The sequence below is a fragment of the Aquarana catesbeiana genome, linkage group LG09 (assembly GCF_042186555.1).
Source record: "Aquarana catesbeiana isolate 2022-GZ linkage group LG09, ASM4218655v1, whole genome shotgun sequence".
Taxonomy (NCBI): Eukaryota; Metazoa; Chordata; class Amphibia; order Anura; family Ranidae; genus Aquarana; species Aquarana catesbeiana.
In genome coordinates, this window is record NC_133332.1 from 82,113,675 (window position 1) to 82,135,971 (window position 22,297).

At 42.7% G+C, this 22,297-nt stretch overlaps 1 protein-coding gene across 1 annotated transcript in view; it reads left to right on the forward strand.

Moving 5' to 3' along the window:
* LOC141107856 (uncharacterized) overlaps positions 1-20,001 on the forward strand; it is a 43,850-nt gene extending 23,849 nt beyond the window's left edge. The window contains exons 2-4 of the mRNA XM_073598887.1: positions 4,007-9,610; positions 11,852-11,958; positions 16,909-20,001. Coding sequence (XP_073454988.1) covers positions 4,007-9,610; positions 11,852-11,958; positions 16,909-16,971 — 5,774 coding nt within the window. The 3' untranslated portion in view covers positions 16,972-20,001. The remainder of the gene's footprint in view (positions 1-4,006; positions 9,611-11,851; positions 11,959-16,908) is intronic.
* Positions 20,002-22,297: the final 2,296 nt, after the last annotated feature.

A 22,297-nucleotide genomic window follows, 5' to 3' on the forward strand; every position in this document is an offset into this window, starting at 1 on the left:
TAACCATTTCTCCTACACACAGAATGAACAGCCCATAATCATTCTGATACAAAATGAGAGTGCTATGTGAAAAAATGCAGTAAGTGCAAACATTGCGTGTGCACAAGTGAGTTGTCTAAATAGGTGTATACAAGGGACGTATATCCATTTATTATATATTATTATACACTGAGCAAAATTATAAATGCAACACTTTTGTATTTGGCCCTATTTATCATGAGCTGAACTCAAAGATCTATGACTTTTTCTATGTACACAAAAAGCCTATTTCTCTCAAATATTGTTCACAAATATGTCTAAATCTGTGTTAGTGAGCACTTCTCCTTTGCCGAGATAATTCATCCACCTCACAGGTGGGGCATATCAAGATGCTGATTAGACAGCATGATTATTGTGCACTGTGCAGGTGTGCCTTAGGCTGGCCACAATAAAAGCCCATTCTAAAATGGGCAGTTTTATCACACAGCACAATGCCACAGATGTCGCAAGTTTTGAGGGAGCATGCAATTGGCATGCTGACTTCAGGAATGTCCACCAGAGCTGTTGCCCTTGAACTGAATGTTAATTTCTCTACTACAAGCCGTCTACAAAGGCGTTTCAGAGAATTTGGCAGTACATCCAACCAGCCTCACAACCGCAGACCACGTGTAGCCACACCAGCCCAGGACCTCCACATCCAGCATCTTCACCTCCAAAATCATCCGAGACCAGCCACCCAGACAGCTGCTGCAACAATCGGTTTGCATAACCAAAGAATTTCTGCACAAACTGTCAGAAACCACCTCAGGTAAGCTCATCTGCATGCTCGTCATCCTCATCGGGGTCACGACCTGACTGCAGTTTGTCGTCTTAACCGTCTTGAGTGGGCAATGCTCACATTCGATGGCGTCTGGCACTTTGGAGAGGTCTTCTCTTCACGGATGAATCCTGGTTTTCACTGTACAGGGCAGATGGCAGACAGCATGTATGGCATTGTGTGGGTGAGCGGTTTGCTGATGTCAACGTTGTGGATCGAGTGGCCAATGGTGGAGGTGGGCTTATGGTATTGGCAGGTGTAGGCTATGGACAACAAACACAGATCCATTTTATTAACACAGAGATACTGTGACAAGATCCTGAGACCCATTGTTGTGCCATTGATCCACGACCATCACCTCATGTTGCAGCATGATAATGCACGGCCCCATGTTGCAAGGATCTGTGCACAATTCCTGGAAGCTGAAAATATCCCAGTTCTTGCATGGCCAGCATACTCCCCGGACATGTCACCCAATGAGCAGCATGTTTGGGATGCTCTGGATCGGCGTATATGACAGCATTTTCCAGTTTCTGCCAATATCCAGCAACTTCGCACAGCCATTGAAGAGGAATGGACCAACATTCCACAGGCCACAATCAACAACCTGATCAACTCTATGCGAAGGAGATGTGCTGCACTGCGTGAGGCCAATGGTGGTCACACCAGATACTGACTGGTTTTTGGGCCCCCCCGACCCCCAATACAATAAAACTGCACATTTTAGAGTGGCCTTTTATTGTGGCCAGCCTAAGGCACACCTGTGCAATAATCATGCTGTGTAATCAGCATCTTGATATGCCACACCTGTGAGGGGTTATAACCGCTGTCAGCTTTTTTTTGCCATCTGTGTCCCATTGCAGAGATTTTCCTTCACTTCCTGTCCAATAGCCAAACAGGAAGTGAGAGGAAATCCCTGAAAATTAAGGGAATTCCTTCTGAACCCCCAGGTCACCTGAACTAGTGTCCCCATTGGAAGATTTCCCTTCTTTTACTTTTCTGGGGACAACCCAAAATGTGGCAGTTTCTTTTACTTTCGCTTTCAATGATAATGGTAAACAGGGCAAATGACTGTCCTTAACCACTTCCCGACTGACGATATACTGCGACATAGTGGTCGCTCTGTGACAGATAATGTACCTAGTCTGTGATCTGACACTTCCGGGTCTGGGGTGCACACGGGCGTTGCTGTTGACCCGCTCCCACTGTGAACACACACTGCGGGAGCCCAGCAGCAGGTACTCGATGTCTGCCAGCACTTGTACAGGACACTGGCAGAACGGCGATCTGCCTATGTAAACAAGGTAGTTTGCCGTTCTGTACGTAGGGAAGGTATTGATCCTGTGTTCTTGGATCAATGTCTTCCCATAGTAAAAGCACCCCCTCCAACAGTGAGAAAGGACAGGCTAGGCACACAGTTAACCCTTTGGTCGCCCCAGATGTTAAGCCCTTCCCAGCCAATGTCATTAGTACAGTGACAGTGCATATTTTTTACCACGGATCACTGTGTTAGTGTCACTGGTCCCCAAAAAGTGTCAAAAGTGTCAGTGTCTGATTTGTCCGCAGCAATATCGCAGTCCTGCTATAAGTTGCTGATCGCCACCATTACTAGTAAAAAAATACAGTGCCTTGAAAAAGTATTAATACCCCTTGAAATTTTCCACATTTTGTCATGTTACAATGGAAAATGTAAATGTATTTTATTGGGATTTTATGTGATAGACCAACATAAACTGACATATAATTGTGAAGTGGAAGGAAAATGATAAATGGGTTTTAAAAATGTTTACAAATAAACATCTGAAAAGTGTGGTGTGCATTTGTTTTCAGCCCTTTTTACTCTGATACCCCTAACTAACATCTAGTTGAACCGATTGTCTTCAGAAGTCACATAATTAGTAAATAGAGTCCACCTGTGTGTAATTTAATCTCAGTATTAATACAGCTGTTCTGTGAAGCCCTCGGAGGTCTGTTAGAGAACCTTAGTGAACAAATAGCATCATGAAGGCCAAAGAACACACCAGACAGGTCAGGGATAAAGTTGACACCCCTGGTTGAGTGGATGGAATGCTCTGTATTGAAGGAGTTCTGGTTAGTGAGTAGTGTTAACGGGGAAGGATTTACTCACAGCAGTGTGGAATAGAATCTTTTGCCCTGAATCAGAAGCACTAAGGAGTGTTCACGGACTTATATATGATTTTTTGATACAAAATCATTTTCCCCTTTTTTTTTTTCTGTACGTGTTGACTATTATTTGCACATAGGTTGCATTGTTGGTTTTATTTGTTTAAAGGGGGGTTTGGTTGTAACATGACAAAATGTGGAAAATTTCAAGGGGTGTGAATACTTTTTCAAGGCACTGTAAAAATAAATAAATACATAAATAAAAATATCCCATAGTTTGTAGACACTATAACTTTTGCGCAAACCAATCAATATACTCTTATTGGGATTTTTTTTACCAAAAATATGTCGGAGAATACATATTGGCCTAAATTTATGAAGAAATTAGATTTTTTTCAATTTTTTTATTGGATAGGTTTTATAGCAGAAAGTAAAAAATATATTTTTTTTTCAAAATTGTCGTATTTTTTGGTTTATAGCGCAAAAAAATAAATACTGCAGAGATGATCAAATACCACCAAAAGACAAAAGAAAGCTCTATTTGTGGGAAAAAAGGACATACATTTTATTTGGGTGCAGCGTCGCACGCAATTGTCAGTTAAAGTAAAGCAGTGCTGTATCTAAAAAAAATGGCCTGGTCAAGAAAGGGGGGGGGGGGGGAATCTTCCGGAGGTGAAGTGGTTAACTGGGGCACAGAAACAATAAAAACTGACAAGTACTCTAGTCCCTCTCCACTCTATCCAAAACTTAAAAAAAAAAAAAAAAAGTTTTGCTTTTAGTTATAGTTCAATCATTTTTACCATTTATTTTGATATTTATAGCCAAAGTTCTTTTAGCATTCCTTTTCCTGTAGATTGGCTCGCAGACAGCACAGGTCTGCTGGAGACATACGTAGAGGTGTGAGGGATGCATGTTTCCTGATATATATATTATATATATATATATATATATATATATATATATATATATATATATATATATATATATATATATATATATATATATATATATATATATAAAAATCATGTGCTTTAATCAAACCAGATATGACTTTAAATGGCATAATGATTTCTTTCTGTTTTTCAGAAACTGTGTACGCCAGTACAACCGCAACTGTACGAAGAACCACGTGTAAGAAAAAAACAACTACACACACAACACCAAAGATCTCTACTGCTAGCAGTAGCACCCATACATCCACCACTACCGCACATAAACCTAGTGCTTCTACTCCTATTACCACTATCATAACTACTCTGAGAACTAGCACCTCTAGTCCTGAATTTACTTCAAGGACAACTACTATGGGATCCAGTGCCACTACATCTTCTACTATCAGCCCTACAAAGCATAATACTACACTAACCATACATACTCCTAGCAACACAGAAAAAGAAACCAGCATTACTTTATCTGCTCCTCATGTGAGCACTGTTACAGAAGAACGGAGCACAGCATTGGAAAGTACTAGTATGGACACCACTCATAGCACTGTAGATCACATCAGTACTGAGTCTACAGCAATAACCAAAGTGACTCCAAATACAAGGAACAGCACTGATGAATCAACCTCGCTTAGTGCAAGTGACATCACCACTGAAACAACAACAATGCCTACTAGTACAAGTGACACGACCATTGATACAGCAACCACATCTAGTGAAAGTGACACTACCAGTGATAGAGTAATCACATCTAGTGCACCTGAAATCACCAGTAATACAGCAATCACACCTAGTGTAAGTGGCATTACCAGTGATACAGTGATCGCATCTAGCGCAAGTGACACTACCATGGATACAGCAATCACATCTAATGCAAGTGACACTACCACTAATACAGCAATCACATCTAGTGCAAGTGACACTACCATTGATACAACACTCACATCTAGCGCAAGTGACACTACCATTAATACAGCACTCACATCTAGTGCAAGTGACACTACCACTAATACAGCAATCACATCTAGTGCAAGTGACACTACCATTGATACAACACTCACATCTAGCGCAAGTGACACTACCATTAATACAGCACTCACATCTAGTGCAAGTGACACTACCACTGATACAGCAATCACATATAGTGAAACTGACACTACCACTGATACAGCAATCACATCTAGTGCAAGTGACACTACCATTGATACAACAGTCACATCTAGTGCAAGTGACACTACCACTGATACAGCAATCACATTTAGTGCAAGGGACACTGCCATTGATACAGCAATCACATCTAGTGCAATTGACACTACCAGTGATACAGCAGTCACATCTAGTGCAAGTGACACTACCACTGATACAGCAATCACATCTAGTGCAAGTGACACTGCGACTGATACAGCAATCACATCTAGTGCAAGTGACACTACCATTGATACAGCAATCACATCTAGTGCAAGTGACGCTACCAGTGATACAGCGATCACATCTAGTGCAAGTGACGCTACCAGTGATACAGCGATCACATCTAGTGCAATTGACACTACCAGTGATACAGCGATCACATCTAGTGCAAGGGACACTACCATTGATACAGCAATCACATCTAGTGCAAGTGACGCTACCAGTGATACAGTGATCACATCTAGTGCAATTGACACTACCATTGATACAGCAATCACATCTAGTGCAAGTGACACTACCATTGATACAGCGATCACATCTAGTGCAATTGACACTACCAGTGATACAGTGATCACATCTAGTGCAAGGGACACTACCATTGATACAGCAATCACATCTAGTGCAAGTGACGCTACCAGTGATACAGTGATCACATCTAGTGCAATTGACACTACCATTGATACAGCAATCACATCTAGTGCAATTGACACTACCATTGATACAGCAATCACATCTAGTGCAAGTGACACTACCAGTGATACAGCGATCACATCTAGTGCAAGGGACACTACCAGTGATACAGTGATCACATCTAGTGCAAGTGAGACTACCACTGATACAGCAATCACATCCAGTGCAAGTGACACTACCATTGATACAGCAATCACATCTAGTGCAAGTGACGCTACCAGTGATACAGCAATCACATTCAGTGCAAGTGACACTACCACTGATACAGCAATCACATCCAGTGCAAGTGACACTACCATTGATACAGCAATCACATCTAGTGCAAGTGACACTACCATTGATACAGCGATCACATCTAGTGCAAGTGACACTACCATTGATACAGCAATCACATCTAGTGCAAGTGACACTACCATTGATACAGCAATCACATCTAGTACAATTGACACTAAGGTTGATACAGCAATCACATTTAGTGCAAGTGACACTACCATTGATACAGCAATCACATCTAGTGCAATTGACACTAACAGTGATACAGCAATCACATTTAGTGCAAGTGACACTACCACTGATACAGCAATCACATCTAGTGCAAGTGACACTACCAGTGATACAGCGATCACATCTAGTGCAAGTGACACTACAAGTGATACAGCAAACACATCTAGTGTAAGTGACACTACCATTGATACAGCAATCACATCTAGTGCAATTGACACTAACATTGATACAGCAATCACATCTAATGCAAGTGACACTACCATTACAGCAATCACATCTAGTGCAAGTGATACTACCATTGATACAGTGATCACGTCTAGTTCAAGTGACATTACCAGTGATACTGTGATCATATCTAGTGAAAGTGAAACTACCATTGATACAGCAACCACACATAGTGCAAGTGACACTACCAGTGGTACAGTGATCACATCCAGTGCAAATGATACTAACACTGAAACAGCAACCACACCTAGTTCAAGAGACATTACCAGTGATGCAGTGATCATATCTAGCTCAAGTTATATAACCAGTGATACAGCAATCACATCTAGGGCAAGTTACACTACCAGTGATACAGTGATCACATCCACTGCAAGTGGTACTACCACTGATGCAGCAAACAGGTCTGGTGTAAATGACACTACCAGTGATACAGCAGCAACCACAATTAGTGCTAGTGACACTACTGAAAAAAAAGAAATGACCTCATCTTATGCAAATAAAACTACTGAGCAAACCAGTAGCATGACCAACTATGTCCCTTCTACTGAACTTGCAACACGCTTTCTAACTAAATACTTTACTGAAGTAATTACTTCTTCTAGATTCAATACAACCACGAACCAAATAATCCAAACAACAATAACTGACCAAATTACAACCGCTGCTCAAGCAAAAATATCTGAATCAAGTGTAACAGATGCTGTAACTACTACCCAACAACCAGCAGTAACAACTGTTGCAACCACTAACCAACAACGAACAACTGACTACTTTTTAGCAGCAACCAACACCACAACTACTACTCCAGAAGTCACTACCACTGCTATAACATCTACAACTGCTCTAACTCCAAAGTTGCCATTAGTAGATACAACCATTGTTTCAACACATTTGTTAATCCCTGTTAGTACAACACATTCTTCTACACATCCAACAACATCTGCTTCTCCACTAGAGAAAACAACACCCACCCATCATACAACAAGTAGCACCTGGTTGACAAGTACTGCTACACAAGTAACAATAACTGAGAGAAATGCTACCACAATTCCAGCAATAATAACTGAACCACCTGTGATAGCTACAACAACTACTACCCAACAACCAACCAGTGAGCATTCTTTGATTACAATCAAAACTGCAACTCCCTTTTCACCAGTGACATCTACAACTGTTGAAACACCAAGCCTGCCATTAGTAGTTACAACGGTCACTTCAACACCTTTGTTGATCTCTAGCAGTAAAACAGCTTTTGCTCATCCAACAACATCTAATTTTCCACTGGGGGAAACAACCACCACTCATCAACCAACAAGTAGGACCTCACTGACTACTACTAGAAAGGCTACCAAAGCAACAACAAGTGACAGAATTACAACCACTATTACAGCAACAATAACTGGATCACCTGTGACAAAAGCAACAACTGCAACCCAACAACCAACAAGTGAGCATTTGTTTACCACCCCCAACATTACAACTATCAAGACAACAACAACAACTAAATCCCCAGTTGCTACTATTGGAGAAATGACTACTACTGTTCAAACACCAACTCTGCCACTAGTAGATACAACCATCAGTAGAACTCCTACGATCAAAACAATATTTACCAAGCCAATAGGATCTACACCATCAAGAACTTCAGAAAAAATAAGCAGTCCTCAAACAACAATTCTGCCCTCACTTACCAGTACCAGCACTACAACTGCAACCCAAACAACATCATTCAAACTACCAGTGACAACTGCTAAAACAACTACTAGTACTACACATCTAACCAACCAGCAATCACCGACTATAGCCAGTGTCAGCGCTATAGCAACAACATTTCAAACCTCAGTGGATACATCTGAACCAACTACCACCAGAGTTACAACAGCAGTCCCCACTACAACTACCATCCAAGCAGCAACTTCTAAAGCTACTGAGGCAACTGTTATTATTAAAAGCACTACACCAAAAAGTACAACAAAGTTTGAAGAAACAACGTTCAGTAGTAAAACCACATCGTTACCAGCAAAAACATCTTTCAGCACTAGAACTACTACATCATCAATAACATCTAAAGCAACTACTAGTACTACACATCTAACTGTCCAGCAATCACCGACTACAAACAATATAAGCACTACAGCAACAACACTTCAAACCTCAGTTGCTTCTATCGCTTCAACAACTACTATCCTTGAACCACCAACTCAGTTAAAAGTAACTACCACTAGCACATCCTCCTTGACTTCTTCTACCAAAGGAATAACACCTGAACGATCAATGACAACCACCACTTCTGCAACTACCACTCAAGAAGCTATAATTAAGCCATCACCAACATCTGCACCAACTTCTACCAAAGTTACAACAGCAGTCCCCACTAAAACTACCATCCAAGCAGCAACTTCTAAAGCTACTGAGGCAACTGTTAGCATTAAAAGCACTACACCAAAAAGTACAACAAAGTTTGAAGAAACAACGTTCAGTAGTAAAACCACATCGTTACCAGCAAAAACATCTTTCAGCACTAGAACTACTACATCATCAATAACATCTAAAGCAACTACTAGTACTACACATCTAACTGTCCAGCAATCACCGACTACAACCACTATAAGCACTACGGCAACAACACTTCAAACCTCAGTTGCTTCTATCGCTTCAACAACTACTATCCTTGAACCACCAACTCAGTTAAAAGTAACTACCACTAGCACATCCTCCTTGACTTCTTCTACCAAAGGAATAACACCTGAACGATCAATGACAACCACCACTTCTGCAACTACCACTCAAGAAGCTATAATTAAGCCATCACCAACATCTGCACCAACTACTACCAAAGTTACAACAGCAGTCCCCACTAAAACTACTATCCAAGCAGCAACTTCTAAAGCAACTTCATCACCAACAACATCTAAAGCAACAGTGACGACTACTGCTATTACCTCAACTACTACTGCTATCCACAAATCAACAACTACACCTGAGACAACCACCGTCAAGCACAGAGAGACTCTGACCATCAGTATAATGACATCTAATTCCACAGCTAAAAGTACAAGTACATCCTCAAGGACTACTGCGGCTACTGCAGAAAGCAAAATACCATCACACAAGAATGATATGACGACTTCAAATTCAAGTAAATTTTTAGACTATAAGGCTGTTTAACAACAGGAAATGATATACAACATTCAGTAAGAGCCCCTGTGCCTAGGGTAGTAAACCTGGGTATGCAAAACTAGCTGTAATGTTGGAATCACGTAAAGAATGCAAGTGTGCGCTGGAAAGTCCTATCTCCCAATTGCAAACAGCAGCTGGGACACTTCCATTGCACCAGGAAAACAGCTCCCCAATTTTTTTAGAGGTCTGTTAAAGACCTGAATAGGAAAAACTAGCTTCTCTTATAAGGTCTCCCCTTCTATTGTTGCTCACCTTTGCTGAGCTCCTGCATTGCTCCACTGCATCCCTCAGTAAATACCTGGTCCTTGTTCATATGGAGGAACATATGACCACCTCCCAGAATACAGTGTGCAGGCCTGAGTGTCTAAGCATCAGGCTAGAACACTGTCAAGTGAAGAGAAGATGATAACCCTAAATATGCCCTGAGGAGAAGTGTAGGAAAGATATCAGTTGGTGACAGGGTGAAAGCCTCTTCAAAGCTAAACCCCTGACAGATAGTCCAATGTACATTTACATTCAGCTAGCATAAATTAGCCTGAAATTGCTTTGATATTAGTGTATGTATTGCCCTGTTCATCAGAATTTAGACTTGTAGAGGACGGTTAAGTACAAAGAGCCAAGCAAAGCTCTACTGTTTAGCAAAAGTGATGACAGACTAATGCCCTGTACACGCGATAGGATTTTCCGACAACAAAATCCGTGGATTTTTTCCGACGGATGTTGGCTCAAACTTGTCATGCATACACGTGGTCACACAAATCTTGTCGGAAATTACAAACGTCAAGAACGCAGTGACGTACAACATGTACGGCGAGCCGAGAAGAATGAAGTTCAATAGCCAGTGCGGCTCTTCTGCTTGATTCCAAGCACGCGTGGAACTTTGTGCATCGGAATTGTGTACACACAATCGGAATTTACGACAACGGATTTTGTTGTCGGAAAATTTGAGATCCAGATCTCCAATTTTGTGTGACGGAAATTCCGATGGAAAATGTCCGATGGAGTCTACACACGGTCGGAAACAAGCTCCCATAGAACATTTTCCGTTGGAAAATCCTATCATGTATACGGGGCATTACACTGCAAACATGCCTACTAAAAGTCAAATTGAAAACATAGACTCAAAATGGACTTTTTAGGCACCATAATGACACAGTTGTCTAAAGGTATATAATATTTTATTAACACAGAAAAATATTAAATTTGACAAACAAGTGCAATTAAAATTCCTAGCATAAATGCTAGGTAAGCTACCTCATACACATCACCACAACTACCTACAGGCCATACTGTAATTTAGCGTAAAACAGATCGCATGTAAACAGCAATATCAAAAAGGTAGGCCTAGTGTAGGTTGTCACGGGTAAAAGAGAAGAGCTCAATGCTCGATGCTCTACAGGTAAGTGTTATAGAGGGTAGTCGCTTGTCCCAGGGAGTTGCTGCAATAGTGAGAGGGCATGGACTAGAGGATCTGGCATCTAATATGTAGGTCAACAATATATTTAAATAGGTATTAGAGGGTGGCACCGGGTTAAAGAGATGAGTGGAAGGGGTTAGGGAACAGAAGTGTATTAAAGTGAACTATTAGTATCGTATAGGGTTAATCAATGGGCCCGGGTATTGCTAGAAGAGCTTGCACCCCACTGATTCGCAATAACCTGCCGTCCACTTCAATGTATTTGGAAAGCCAGTCTGTAAAAAGGTTTGAGGCATGCTCCTAACTCCTGCTGCCTGGGAGAGCAGGAGTTAGGAGCATGCCTCAAACCTTTTTACGGACTGGCTTCCCAAATACACTGAAGTGTTTGTGCTTTATAGCAGAAAGTAACAAATATTGTTTTGTTTTGTTTTTTTCAAAATTATTGGTCGTTTTTTGTTTATAGCACAAAAAATAAAAAAATGCACAGGTGATCAAATACCACCAAAAGAAATCTCTATTTGTGGGAAAAAAAAGGACAAAAATGTTATTTTGGTACAGCGTCACATGACCGTGCAATCGTCAGTTAAAGTAATGCAGTGCTGTATCGTATAAAATGGCCTTGTCATGTAGAGGGGTACATTTTCCGGAGCTGAGGTGGTTAAGGACGTGAACCTAAAATGAAAGTCCACAATTTTGATCGTGAGATCAGAATTTGGGATGTAAGGTTTTAAAAAAGGACCAATTATTTTAATCATATTTACAAATGTGATCTCTTTGTTTCAGCTATAGCAGCATCTACACTAGACTTGGGCCTTCCATTCTGGGCCATCATTCTGATCTGTTTGGCAGTCATCCTGGTTGCAAGTCTTCTGCTCTGCTGCATCTATGCGGTAAGTGAATGCTTTATCTACCCCGGCTTATTTTTATTCTCAAGATATGGAGCTGCTTAATTGTAGCGGTAAACACGTAGGGGCTGCTGAATGTAGTAGTCCGTCTGTCACCCTGCCCAGCCAGGCACACATTTTTCACTCGCTCAGAGACATGAAAGCAATCCTTGCACTTGTTTTTTATGTTTTATTGAGGGGAATTAAACTTGGATAGGGATGGGAAACTTATCAGATGCCCAGGTAATCAAAAGTCAATATTGGGACCAACTATATACACCTCGGTATATACAATCGCCTCTTCTCCCCCTGCACTTCCTTGCTTGCAGATTATCACTCCTCACTCCTCCAGCACATCACTTGCTTGCATTTCTCAGACTAGCTAGCACTGTAGGCCTCACACTGGCTCAACCAGTCCTAAAGCAATGTAATTTGCAGGCAGGGACCGCAGGCCCCTATGGTGTAGCAAAAATACACCATAGGGGCCCACTAGCTGTTCCTGTGTCTACTGCTCCCAGCACCACTTCTTCAGGCACTGCCAGCCCTCCTGTCTGCATCTGCCCCTCTCCACTGCCTATGCTACCACAATCCTCCAGATTGGCTCTGCTCCATTTCAGTCCTCTCAGGCATGCCTCCCAGTCCTCCCTCTTGGCTGCCTCTGTGGAACTCCTGGAGACTTGCCCAGCAGCGCTCTCCAGCTATCCTCTCTTGCTCCTTCTGTGCCTCCTGGTCAGGACACCTCTGTCGGTTTTAAGAGGGTCCTGTCTGCACCCAAGCCCAGGTCCAAGGTCACCCTCCCCCAGACTGGGGAGCTCCCTCAAAGGTCCCGACAGCCTAACACTCCATCTCCATCTTCCACTCAATCAACTCCTCCCCAGCTGGGCTGACCCTGGGTATTTAAGGAGGCCTGCCCCCTGCCAATCCAGATTGGGGTAGGCCAGGGCTCCTCAGAATACCCCAGGTGGCTCCATCTCCCCTCTCCACCTCTCTTTCCAGAAAGCACCAGAAGATTCTGGAAAGAAGTGGGAGATCCTGGTGACACCATCTGTGAGTCACCCAGTTCTATTCTGAGTCACTTCCTTCTCAAATCACAAAGCACACCCAGCCTGTTCTCAAAAACAAATATACTACTCTTTTAGCACACTAGAGGGTGCTACATAATATTTACCTATCCATGACTGTCCCAGACTTATTCTGATCTGACTACTGAGAATGTAAACATTAGGCATTTTTTGAGGGTGAACCTCCAAGCATTTTTATCACCAGAGGCACTGATTTGCACTTACAGGCGTTCTAAAGGGTAAAAAGTCTTTGAGACATGGGGATAGTTATTTCCACTTCTCCTTAGGAAAAGACAAGGAAATCAGCCTAGAAGCAAAGTACAGTTAGTGCAGGTTCCTTTTTAAGGAAAAACAGACAGAAGGGAGACTTCTGCCTTCCATATGATTTTCTGTACATGTATAACAATTTGAAAATTATGCTGAAAACTGGAGATACTAACAAACCATAATTTAGTATAACAGGGTCCAAATGAGCTTCTCTTGACCTAATGCAAAATTTAAAGCACCTCCTCATTATCTATTACACCTAGCACAATATTAAAGGGAATACGTTGTAGTTTTGTTCATGTTTTTTTTAATATGCCCAGGACCATAAAACAACATCACAAATGACTAATATATATATCTATATATCTATATATAGATATATATCTATATATCTATATATATATTGTATACACACTTTATATAGGCACTTAAATTTAAAAAATTACACTTTGAATTCTCCTTCTGAGCCAGCAGATGTAGCTTTTGTGATTTTAGCATTTTACAGGCTATCCCTTTGTTCCTCTGTTGAAGAGCAAACCCTATTGTTTACAGAGCCCAATAGCTCAAGCTGAAATTTACACACAGTCTCATAGTGAATTTAGCGCTAACAACATTTGTAAGCTTGATAAATGGGTATTTTTTAAAGCAGCAGTGTGGCCATAGTAAGTCCATAAACCATTTGCATGGTGTCAAAATTTCAACAGAACACACCAGCAAAGCTCAAATATTTCCTAACACAAAACCTATATACTTTCAAAGCCTGAATGGGAATTAACCTCCCTGGTGGTATAATTATGTCTGATTTTTGAATGTCAAAGCGGTACATTGTTTTGCGTGGAAATGTATTGTTTTATATTGTAGGCCTGTAATTCTTAGGAATAACTCACTTAACCACTTCCCGCCCGGCCCATAGCAGATGACGGCCGGGCGGTGGTTCAGTTATCCTGGCTTAGCGTCATATGATGTCCAGCAGAATAGCATGCAGCCGCGCGCCCAGCGGAGGCTCTTTACCACGTGATCAGCCGTGTCCAATCACAGCTGATCACGATGTCAATAGGAAGAGCCGTTGATCGGCTTTTTCTCACTCGCGTCTGACAGACGTGAGTAGAGGAGAGCCGATCGGCGGTTCTCCTGACAGGGGGGGTCTGCGCTGATTGTTTATCAGCGCAGCTCCCCCTCAGATCACCACACTGGACCACCAGGGATCACCACTAGGACCACCAGGGAAGGGGGCAACATGTGGATGGCCAGGTATGTACCCCATGGCCATCCACATGTGCCCAATGTGCCCAATCTGTGCCAATCAGTGCCCACAAATGGGCACTGATTGGCACCATTATATAGCACTGATGCCCAGCAATGCCACCCTTAGGGGCATCAGTGCCATCAATCAGTGTCATCAGTGCCACCCATCAGTGTCCATTGGTTCCACCTGTCAGTGCCCATCCGTGCCCATCAGTGCCCACCTATCAGTGCCCATCAGTGCCCATCCGTGCCACCTATCAGTGCCACCCATAAGTACCCATCAGTGCCACCCATATGTACCCATTAATGCCACCTAGGAATGCTCATCAGTACCGCCTATGAGTGCCCATTGGTGCCACCTATGAGTGCCCATCAGTGCCTCATACCAGTGCCACCTATCAGTACCTATCAGTGCCGCCTATCTGTGCCCATCATCAGTGCCCCTCAGTGCCACCTCATCAGTGCCACCTCATTGGTGCCACCTCATCGGTGCCCATCAGTGCCGCCGTATCAGTGCCCATCAGTGCAGCCATATCAGTGCCTGTCATTGAAGAAGAAAACGTACTTATTTACAAAAAATTTTTAACAGAAACAAAGAAAAACTTGTTTTTTTTCAAAATTTTCGGTCTTTTTTTATTTGTTGCGCAAAAAATAAAAACCGCAGAGGTAATCAAATACCACCAAAAGAAAGCTCTATTTGTGGGAACAAAATGATAAAAAATTTGTTTGGGTACAGTGTAGCATGACCACGCAATTGTCATTCAAATTGCGACAACGCTGAAAGCTGAAAATTGGCCTGGGCGGGAAGGTGTCTAAGTGCCTGGTATTGAAGTGGTTAAATCTGTCCAAACAAGAGTCTAGTAGACATCCCAGGTATGACAAAGTTTAAAACACGAAATCATAAATTATTGTATAATAAATAACTATAAATAATTATAAAAAATAATAATACAATAATACATTTTATTCAATAATGTAATCAAATCAAAAACACAGACATTTGTCCAAACAAGGGTGCAATATTACTAGTCACTGTAATATTAGACACTGCAAAAAATGTTTGAAACATGGGACTGCACAAAGTCCAACATCACAATCAGGACAATGGAAAGAGTCCCTCTATGTCAAAAGTGGTTTTATGCCCCGTACACACAGTCGGATTTTCCGACGGAAAATGTGCGATCGGAGCGTGTTGTCGGAAATTCCGACTGTGTGTGGGCTCCATCGGACTCTTTCCATTGGATTTTCCGACACACAAAGTTTGAGAGCAGGCTATAAAATATTCCGACAACAAAATCCGTTGTCGGAATTTCCAATCGTGTGTACACAAATCTGAAGCACAAAGTGCCACGCATGCTCAGAATAAATTAAGAGATGAAAGCTTTTGGCTACTGCCCAGTTTATAGTCCCGACGTACGTGTTTTACGTCACCGCATTCAGAATGATCGGATTTTCCGACAACTTTGTGTGACTGTGTGTATGCAAGACAAGTTTGAGCCAACATCCGTCGGAAAAAATCCTAGGATTTTGTTGTCGGAATGTCCGATCAATGTCCGAGGCATTAGACCAGCTAGAAAACAGCAATAGTGAATTAGAATCACTTGCAGTATTGAGTGATAGTGATTCGTGGGGAAATTCGTCATCAGACACTGAAAGTGATGACATTGACAATTCTGCGACTGAGCTCAGGGATGTGCAAACTTGGTGCTCTATTGACTGTGGTACAGATCATGCAGCACTGAGCTCAGTCGCAGAATCGTCGCTGTCGTCACTTTCAGTATCTGATGACGAATTTTGCCACAAATCACTATCGCTCAATTCTGCAAGTGATTCGAATTCACTATTGCTGTTTTCTAGCTGGTCTAAAACCACTTTTGACATAGAGGGAAGCTTTTTGGATGCCATGGACATTCTCAAGTTCCCAGGCAGAAAGAATGGCAGAAAGAATGGTATATATAATATAAAAGAGCAGGTAAGGCACTGGACAAAGCACTAGGGACAAAACTGATGTGAAATTATTTGATAAAGTAACGTAATCTACAGATTACAGTGTATTATGTGTGTGTGTTATGTTTTTTCTACTTTTTAAATTTGCTGCCGAGCTCCGCCCGTTGCGACGATCGCAGGGAACGGAGCCCAGGAAACAGTCATACATCGGGCAGAGGATCCAGCGGAAGACACAGTGGGAGGACATCGCAGGATCCTGGGGACAAGGTAAGTTACCTGTACCTGGATACTGCGATGCAATCCCTATTACCGCTAGGGAGGTTAAGGAACCAGGCAGGGATTTCTGTTATATTTAGAATATAATTTGGCTTACAATTGATCTATGATAACAGATATAGAGATATATAATAATGAATGTTGTCTCTTTTATATCTAGGCTTTACGTCTATTGAGAAAGAGAAGAAGGACTCCCACAGGAATATATGTAGTCAATCCTTAATTTGAATAGAAGAATTCCTTGCTTATGCTTGTACAGTGAGGACTGACTTTGCACAATATAAGGGCTGTTTCAGATGGAGCAGCTCCGCTCCATTTAGCAGTGAATTTATAAGCAAATCTCCTGCTAAATTGGAGCTGAACAGGATGGATACAGTGTTTTGACATCAATGCCCTTTCAGTTTGTGTCTGGCAGACGCAGGTGGACCCGAGACAGCTCCATTGTCTGTTTACATCAAGCTACCTCTGATACATCATCAAGTCTGGTAAAACTGAAAAGGTTGCAGTCCTTTTTGGGGGGGTTTCCGGACCCGGATAGACACAGAAGTAAGGATCCATTCACACTTGTGCGACTTGGACATGACAAGTCCCACCCATTTAGATCGGTGCAACCTAAGGTCGCAGCGATTTTGAAAAGGTACCTGCGAGACTTTGGTGCGACTTTAGATGCAACTTAGGTTCATTGAGTGTAAAGTAAGATCAAAGTTGCACTCAATGTCGCGTGAAAGTCGCGCTCCAAAGTTGCACTGGAAATTGTGCGACCTTGGAGTTGTGCTAGTGTGAATGGACTCCAAAAGGGTGTAAATAGACACGTCCATTTACATCTGCCTATCCAAACAACTACAAGGAGTTACCAATCAGGTCCAGTTGGACATGATCAGAATGGCCATGTGATAGGTGCCTTAAAGTGGATGTAAACCCACTCTCATCCTTTCTATACTACTGTCATAGTGGCTATCTATAAGGATATACATGCCTCCTACATGTATCCTTACATGTCAAATGTCTTCCCTCTGTCTGCTATGAGACCCGAAAAACTGCAGATTCTGTGGGTGGGTCTGTTGTCCGGAGCTCGGTGGGTGGAGTCATGATGTCAGTAGACTCTCCACCCACCTCTACACTCCCCTTGTCAACATGCATTTTCTCCTGTGTATTTCGTACACTGAACTTCTGCTATGATCACTAACATCCAGTCAAAACCCAGGAAAGTCACCACCTGATTCAGCGTGCCCAATCATGCTGAGGTGTGGAGCAGCCAAACCTGGGAGAGCTGGAGAAGAAAGAAGAAGGGGATCTGAAGTACACAGAATGCCTCTCTCAGGCTCCTGCATGAGATATGTAAATCACCTGTCACTCACAGCAAGGGGGAGAAACTGACTCCTATTTCTCTGTGTGTCAGTTTTTATCTCACTGAAAAAAAGATAAGAGAACTGGATTAACTCTTGGCAAGACTGGGCACAGATGACATGAAATCCTATACTGTACAAGGTGCAAGCCTTAATGAAAACATTTTTTCAGGTTTACATCCACTTTAAAGTATATGTGAACCCTCACCTTGTAAAACAACCGTTCAGTTTACAATAGAAATGAAAGGCAAAATATTAGTGTGTACATATAAAAAAACATTATAAATAACTTTTTCCTCTCCGCTATTTTTTTTATACGTGATTGCATACAATTGGCGGCTGGTGTTTTTTTTTTTGGGGGGGGGGCCCGCAAACAATGTACACACAGCCACCCCCCCTCCGGTCGGTCAGGTCACCTGCACCCCCCCATATTCGTTCACTATTGTCACACAACTGGGTGGGCTCAAAGCACAGTGCGCCCTCAGCCCAACCATTATTGAAGCCTGCTGCAGCCTCTGGCTCTAATCACGTGCTTCAAAAAAAAAAAAAAAAAAGGACCCATTGGCATCCATGCACCCGGCGCCCCGTACGTAAGTTAGTGGAGCGGACGCATGGATGGGGGGGTGGCGTCCATGAGCCCCTAATGGACAGGCCACCACTGTTGCATACTCTCTGTTCCCAGCTGCATAAGGAGCTCAGAGAGCTAGGGGAGGAAAAACAGCAACACAATGGTCTTCCCAGTGAATGGCTGTGCAGGGGGGTGTCAGCACAAGTCTGATTATTGGAGGAGAGAAGGCTAAGTTCCCAGCATAGCCGTAAAACTGACCACACTATGAACTTGTGCCTAGTGTGGTCAGTTTTTAATAGGAAAGCAGAGGGACTGGCAGAAACACCAATGAAGCAATACAAACAGTCCAGGATGCAGTCCAAGTACTGTACATGGTACAGCTGACACATATCAGTAATATGAAATACTAGGGAAACATATTTTTTAGGCAGTTTATACTTTGTATATAATCAACTGTAAATATGACCACTTTATAAATAATGTAAATGCATGAATATCACAGCCATTTGTAAGTTATAATGATATAGAATGTATTTATTATAAGATGACTGATGTAAGCCTACAATTGTTAAAGTAAATATTTATGGTCAAAGCCACAGATCTTGTATTGTATATCTGTATGCATCGAATGTCTCTCACACTTATGCAGTGGTGTATTTAGGTTTTGTGCTGCCCTAGGCCTGACTAAACTCGTGCACCCCCTAAATTAAGTATGACCCACCCCTTCCTGTCAAGGCCACACCCTTTCATCCTGTCCCACCCTGTCATCTGTAAACCATACACTTTCCTCTTTAGGCTCCACCTTTTCCTCTCAGAGCTCCACCTCTTCCTCTCTGTGGGTACCAAATGCCTACTTGTATATTTTGTTGTTTTGTATACCATTTCAAATGTTGTGTCTATTATTTTCAGTGCCCATCAGTACAGTCCCATCAGTGCCCATCGGTGCAGCCTTATCAGTGCCCATCAGTACAGACTTATCAGTGCAGCTTATCAGTGCCCATTAATACAGTCTCATCAGTGCAGCCTTATCAGTGCCCATCTATACAATCCCATCAGGACAGCCTTATCAGTGCCCATTAGTGCAGTCTTATCAGTGCCCATCAGTGCAGCCTTATCAGTGAACATCAATATAGTCTCATCAGTGCAGCCTTATCAGTGCCATCAGTGCAGCCCCATCAGTGCAGCCTTATCAGTGCCCATCAATACAGTCCCATCAGGGCAGCTTTATCAGTGCAGCTTATCAGTGCCCATCAATACAGTCCTATCAGTGCAGCCTTTTCTGTGCAGCTTATCAGTGCCCATCAATGCAGTCCCATCAGTGCAGCCTTATCAGTGTCCATCAATACAGTCCCATTGGTGCAGCCTTATCAGTGCAGCTTATCAGTGCCCATCAATACAGTCCCATCAGTGCAGCCTTATCAGTGCTTATCAATACAGTCCCATCAATACAGTCCCATCAGTGCAGCCTTATCAGTGCAGCTTATTAGTGTTCATCAATACAGTCCCATCAGTGCAGCTTATCAGTGCTCATCAATACAGTCCCATCAGTGCAGCCTTATCAGTGAACATCAATACAGTCTCATCAGTGCAGCCTTATCAGTGCCCATCAATACAGTCCCATCAGTGCAGCCTTATCAGTGCAGCTTATCAGTGCCCATCAATACAGTCCTATCAGTGCAGCCTTTTCTGTGCAGCTTATCAGTGCCCATCAATGCAGTCCCATCAGTGCAGCCTTATCAGTGTCCATCAATACAGTCCCATTGGTGCCGCCTTATCAGTGCTCATCAATACAGTCCCATCAATACAGTCCCATCAGTCCAGCCTTATCAGTGCAGCTTATTAGTGTCCATCAATACAGTCCAATCAGTGCAGCCTTATCAGTGCAGCTTATTAGTGTTCATCAATACAGTCCCATCAGCGCAGCTTATCAGTGCTCATCAATACAGTCCCATCAGTGCAGCCTTATCAGTGCAGCTTATCAGTGCCCATCAATACAGTCCCATCAGTGCAGCCTTATCAGTGTCCATCAAGACAGTACCATCAGTGCAACTGATCAGTGCCCATTAATACAGTTCCATCAGTACAGTCTCATCAGAGCAGCCTTATCAGTGCCTGTCAATACAGTCTCATCAGTGCAGCCTTATCAGTGCAGCTTATCAGTGCTCATCAATACAGTCCCATCAATACAATCCCATCAGTGCAGCCTTATCAGTGCCCATCAATACAGTCCCATCAGTTAAGCCTATCGAACAGAAAAAAAAAGTGCCCAAGAGGTATAAGAATCGTACCTGGCTGTACTGGTGGTTCCCCTTATCCTCCTCTGTCCAATCGTAAATATACAGGGCCTGGGCGGGAGCCAGAAGAAAGTTGAAATAGATGCCATGGAGGAAGGTAGGTGGAGCCTCGTCAGTGCGGCCAGTCACCAGCCACTTATGGGGCGCCAGTCCCTGCCCTCCTTCTCCAGCCAAGTCACCACCAGAATACGGCACCGCTACAGGCTACAGCAAGCTGCCCGCCGCCAGCTGTGGCTGTAGCTGGGGACAGTTTGTGTGCGGGAGCCAGGACTCGGGAGAGGGGGGCTTTTTTTTGTGCCGGGATGCCGCCCCCCCCCCCCCTGCAAAGTGCCGCCCTACGCCTGGGCCTTGTCAGCCTAGATCAAGAAACAGCACTGTATCTGATGACTAGGGTAATTACCAAGAAGCAGCAGAATGGTGTAGAAAGGATAGATCCATGAACCGGATGAAGCAGAAGCAGGGAAATCCTTTCACTACAAGACCTCAGCAAGAACTGTAGTTACAGTACAAAATCTGACTCCAAATCTGATGAGACTATTACAGGTAGCAATGCAGTAAGCAATCTTGCATGGAAGATATACAACTAACACCTGTAGGCAAGGTCGAATGCACTGCTATTTTTAAAGACAAAAGTTCAAAATGTCAGTGTATTCAGGCAAAATTGACATTTCCTATAAAATAACATTTTAATAGGGAATTTTGCATTTGCAGTCACATAATTTTTCTCATGACAGGTTGACTTGGTGTATACACCACTGGTAAAACACCCCAAAGACTCTGCTTGCAGGACTTTTTCTAACATCCTGCAAGCACACCGCCCGAAAGTAAAAGCACTCAGGCTTTCACACTGGGACTGCAGATGAGGCATTTTTCAGGCGCTTTACAGGCGCTATTTTTAGCACTAAAGCGCCTGAAAAATGCTTCAGTGGAAGAAGGTATTCCTTCAAAATGCATCAGCCAGCAGTGGTTTCCATGTCCTCTCTTTGTCACCTGGAGACTGTTGATACCAGACTGATTAAGGCTTTATATTGTGGTTCCCTTTCACATGTTTGTGAGTAGTTTTTAATCCATTCCTTTATTAAAACTTATCAAAGGATAATGCACAAGGCCGGTGTGCCCTCTCTTTCTTTTTTCTAGTAGGCCTTTTTTGGTGAAAAGACTATTATGTTGAAAGCAGGTCCTATCAAGGTGGAATGTACCAATGCAGTGGATGACATATATTATTTAGACTTTGGTGTTTGACACAGGAAATCCATAATAGAGTATACAATAATTTTAGCCTGTTTATTTAATATGCATATCGTGTGTGTACAATATTCTTTGGAGGAGTGTGACATAAGG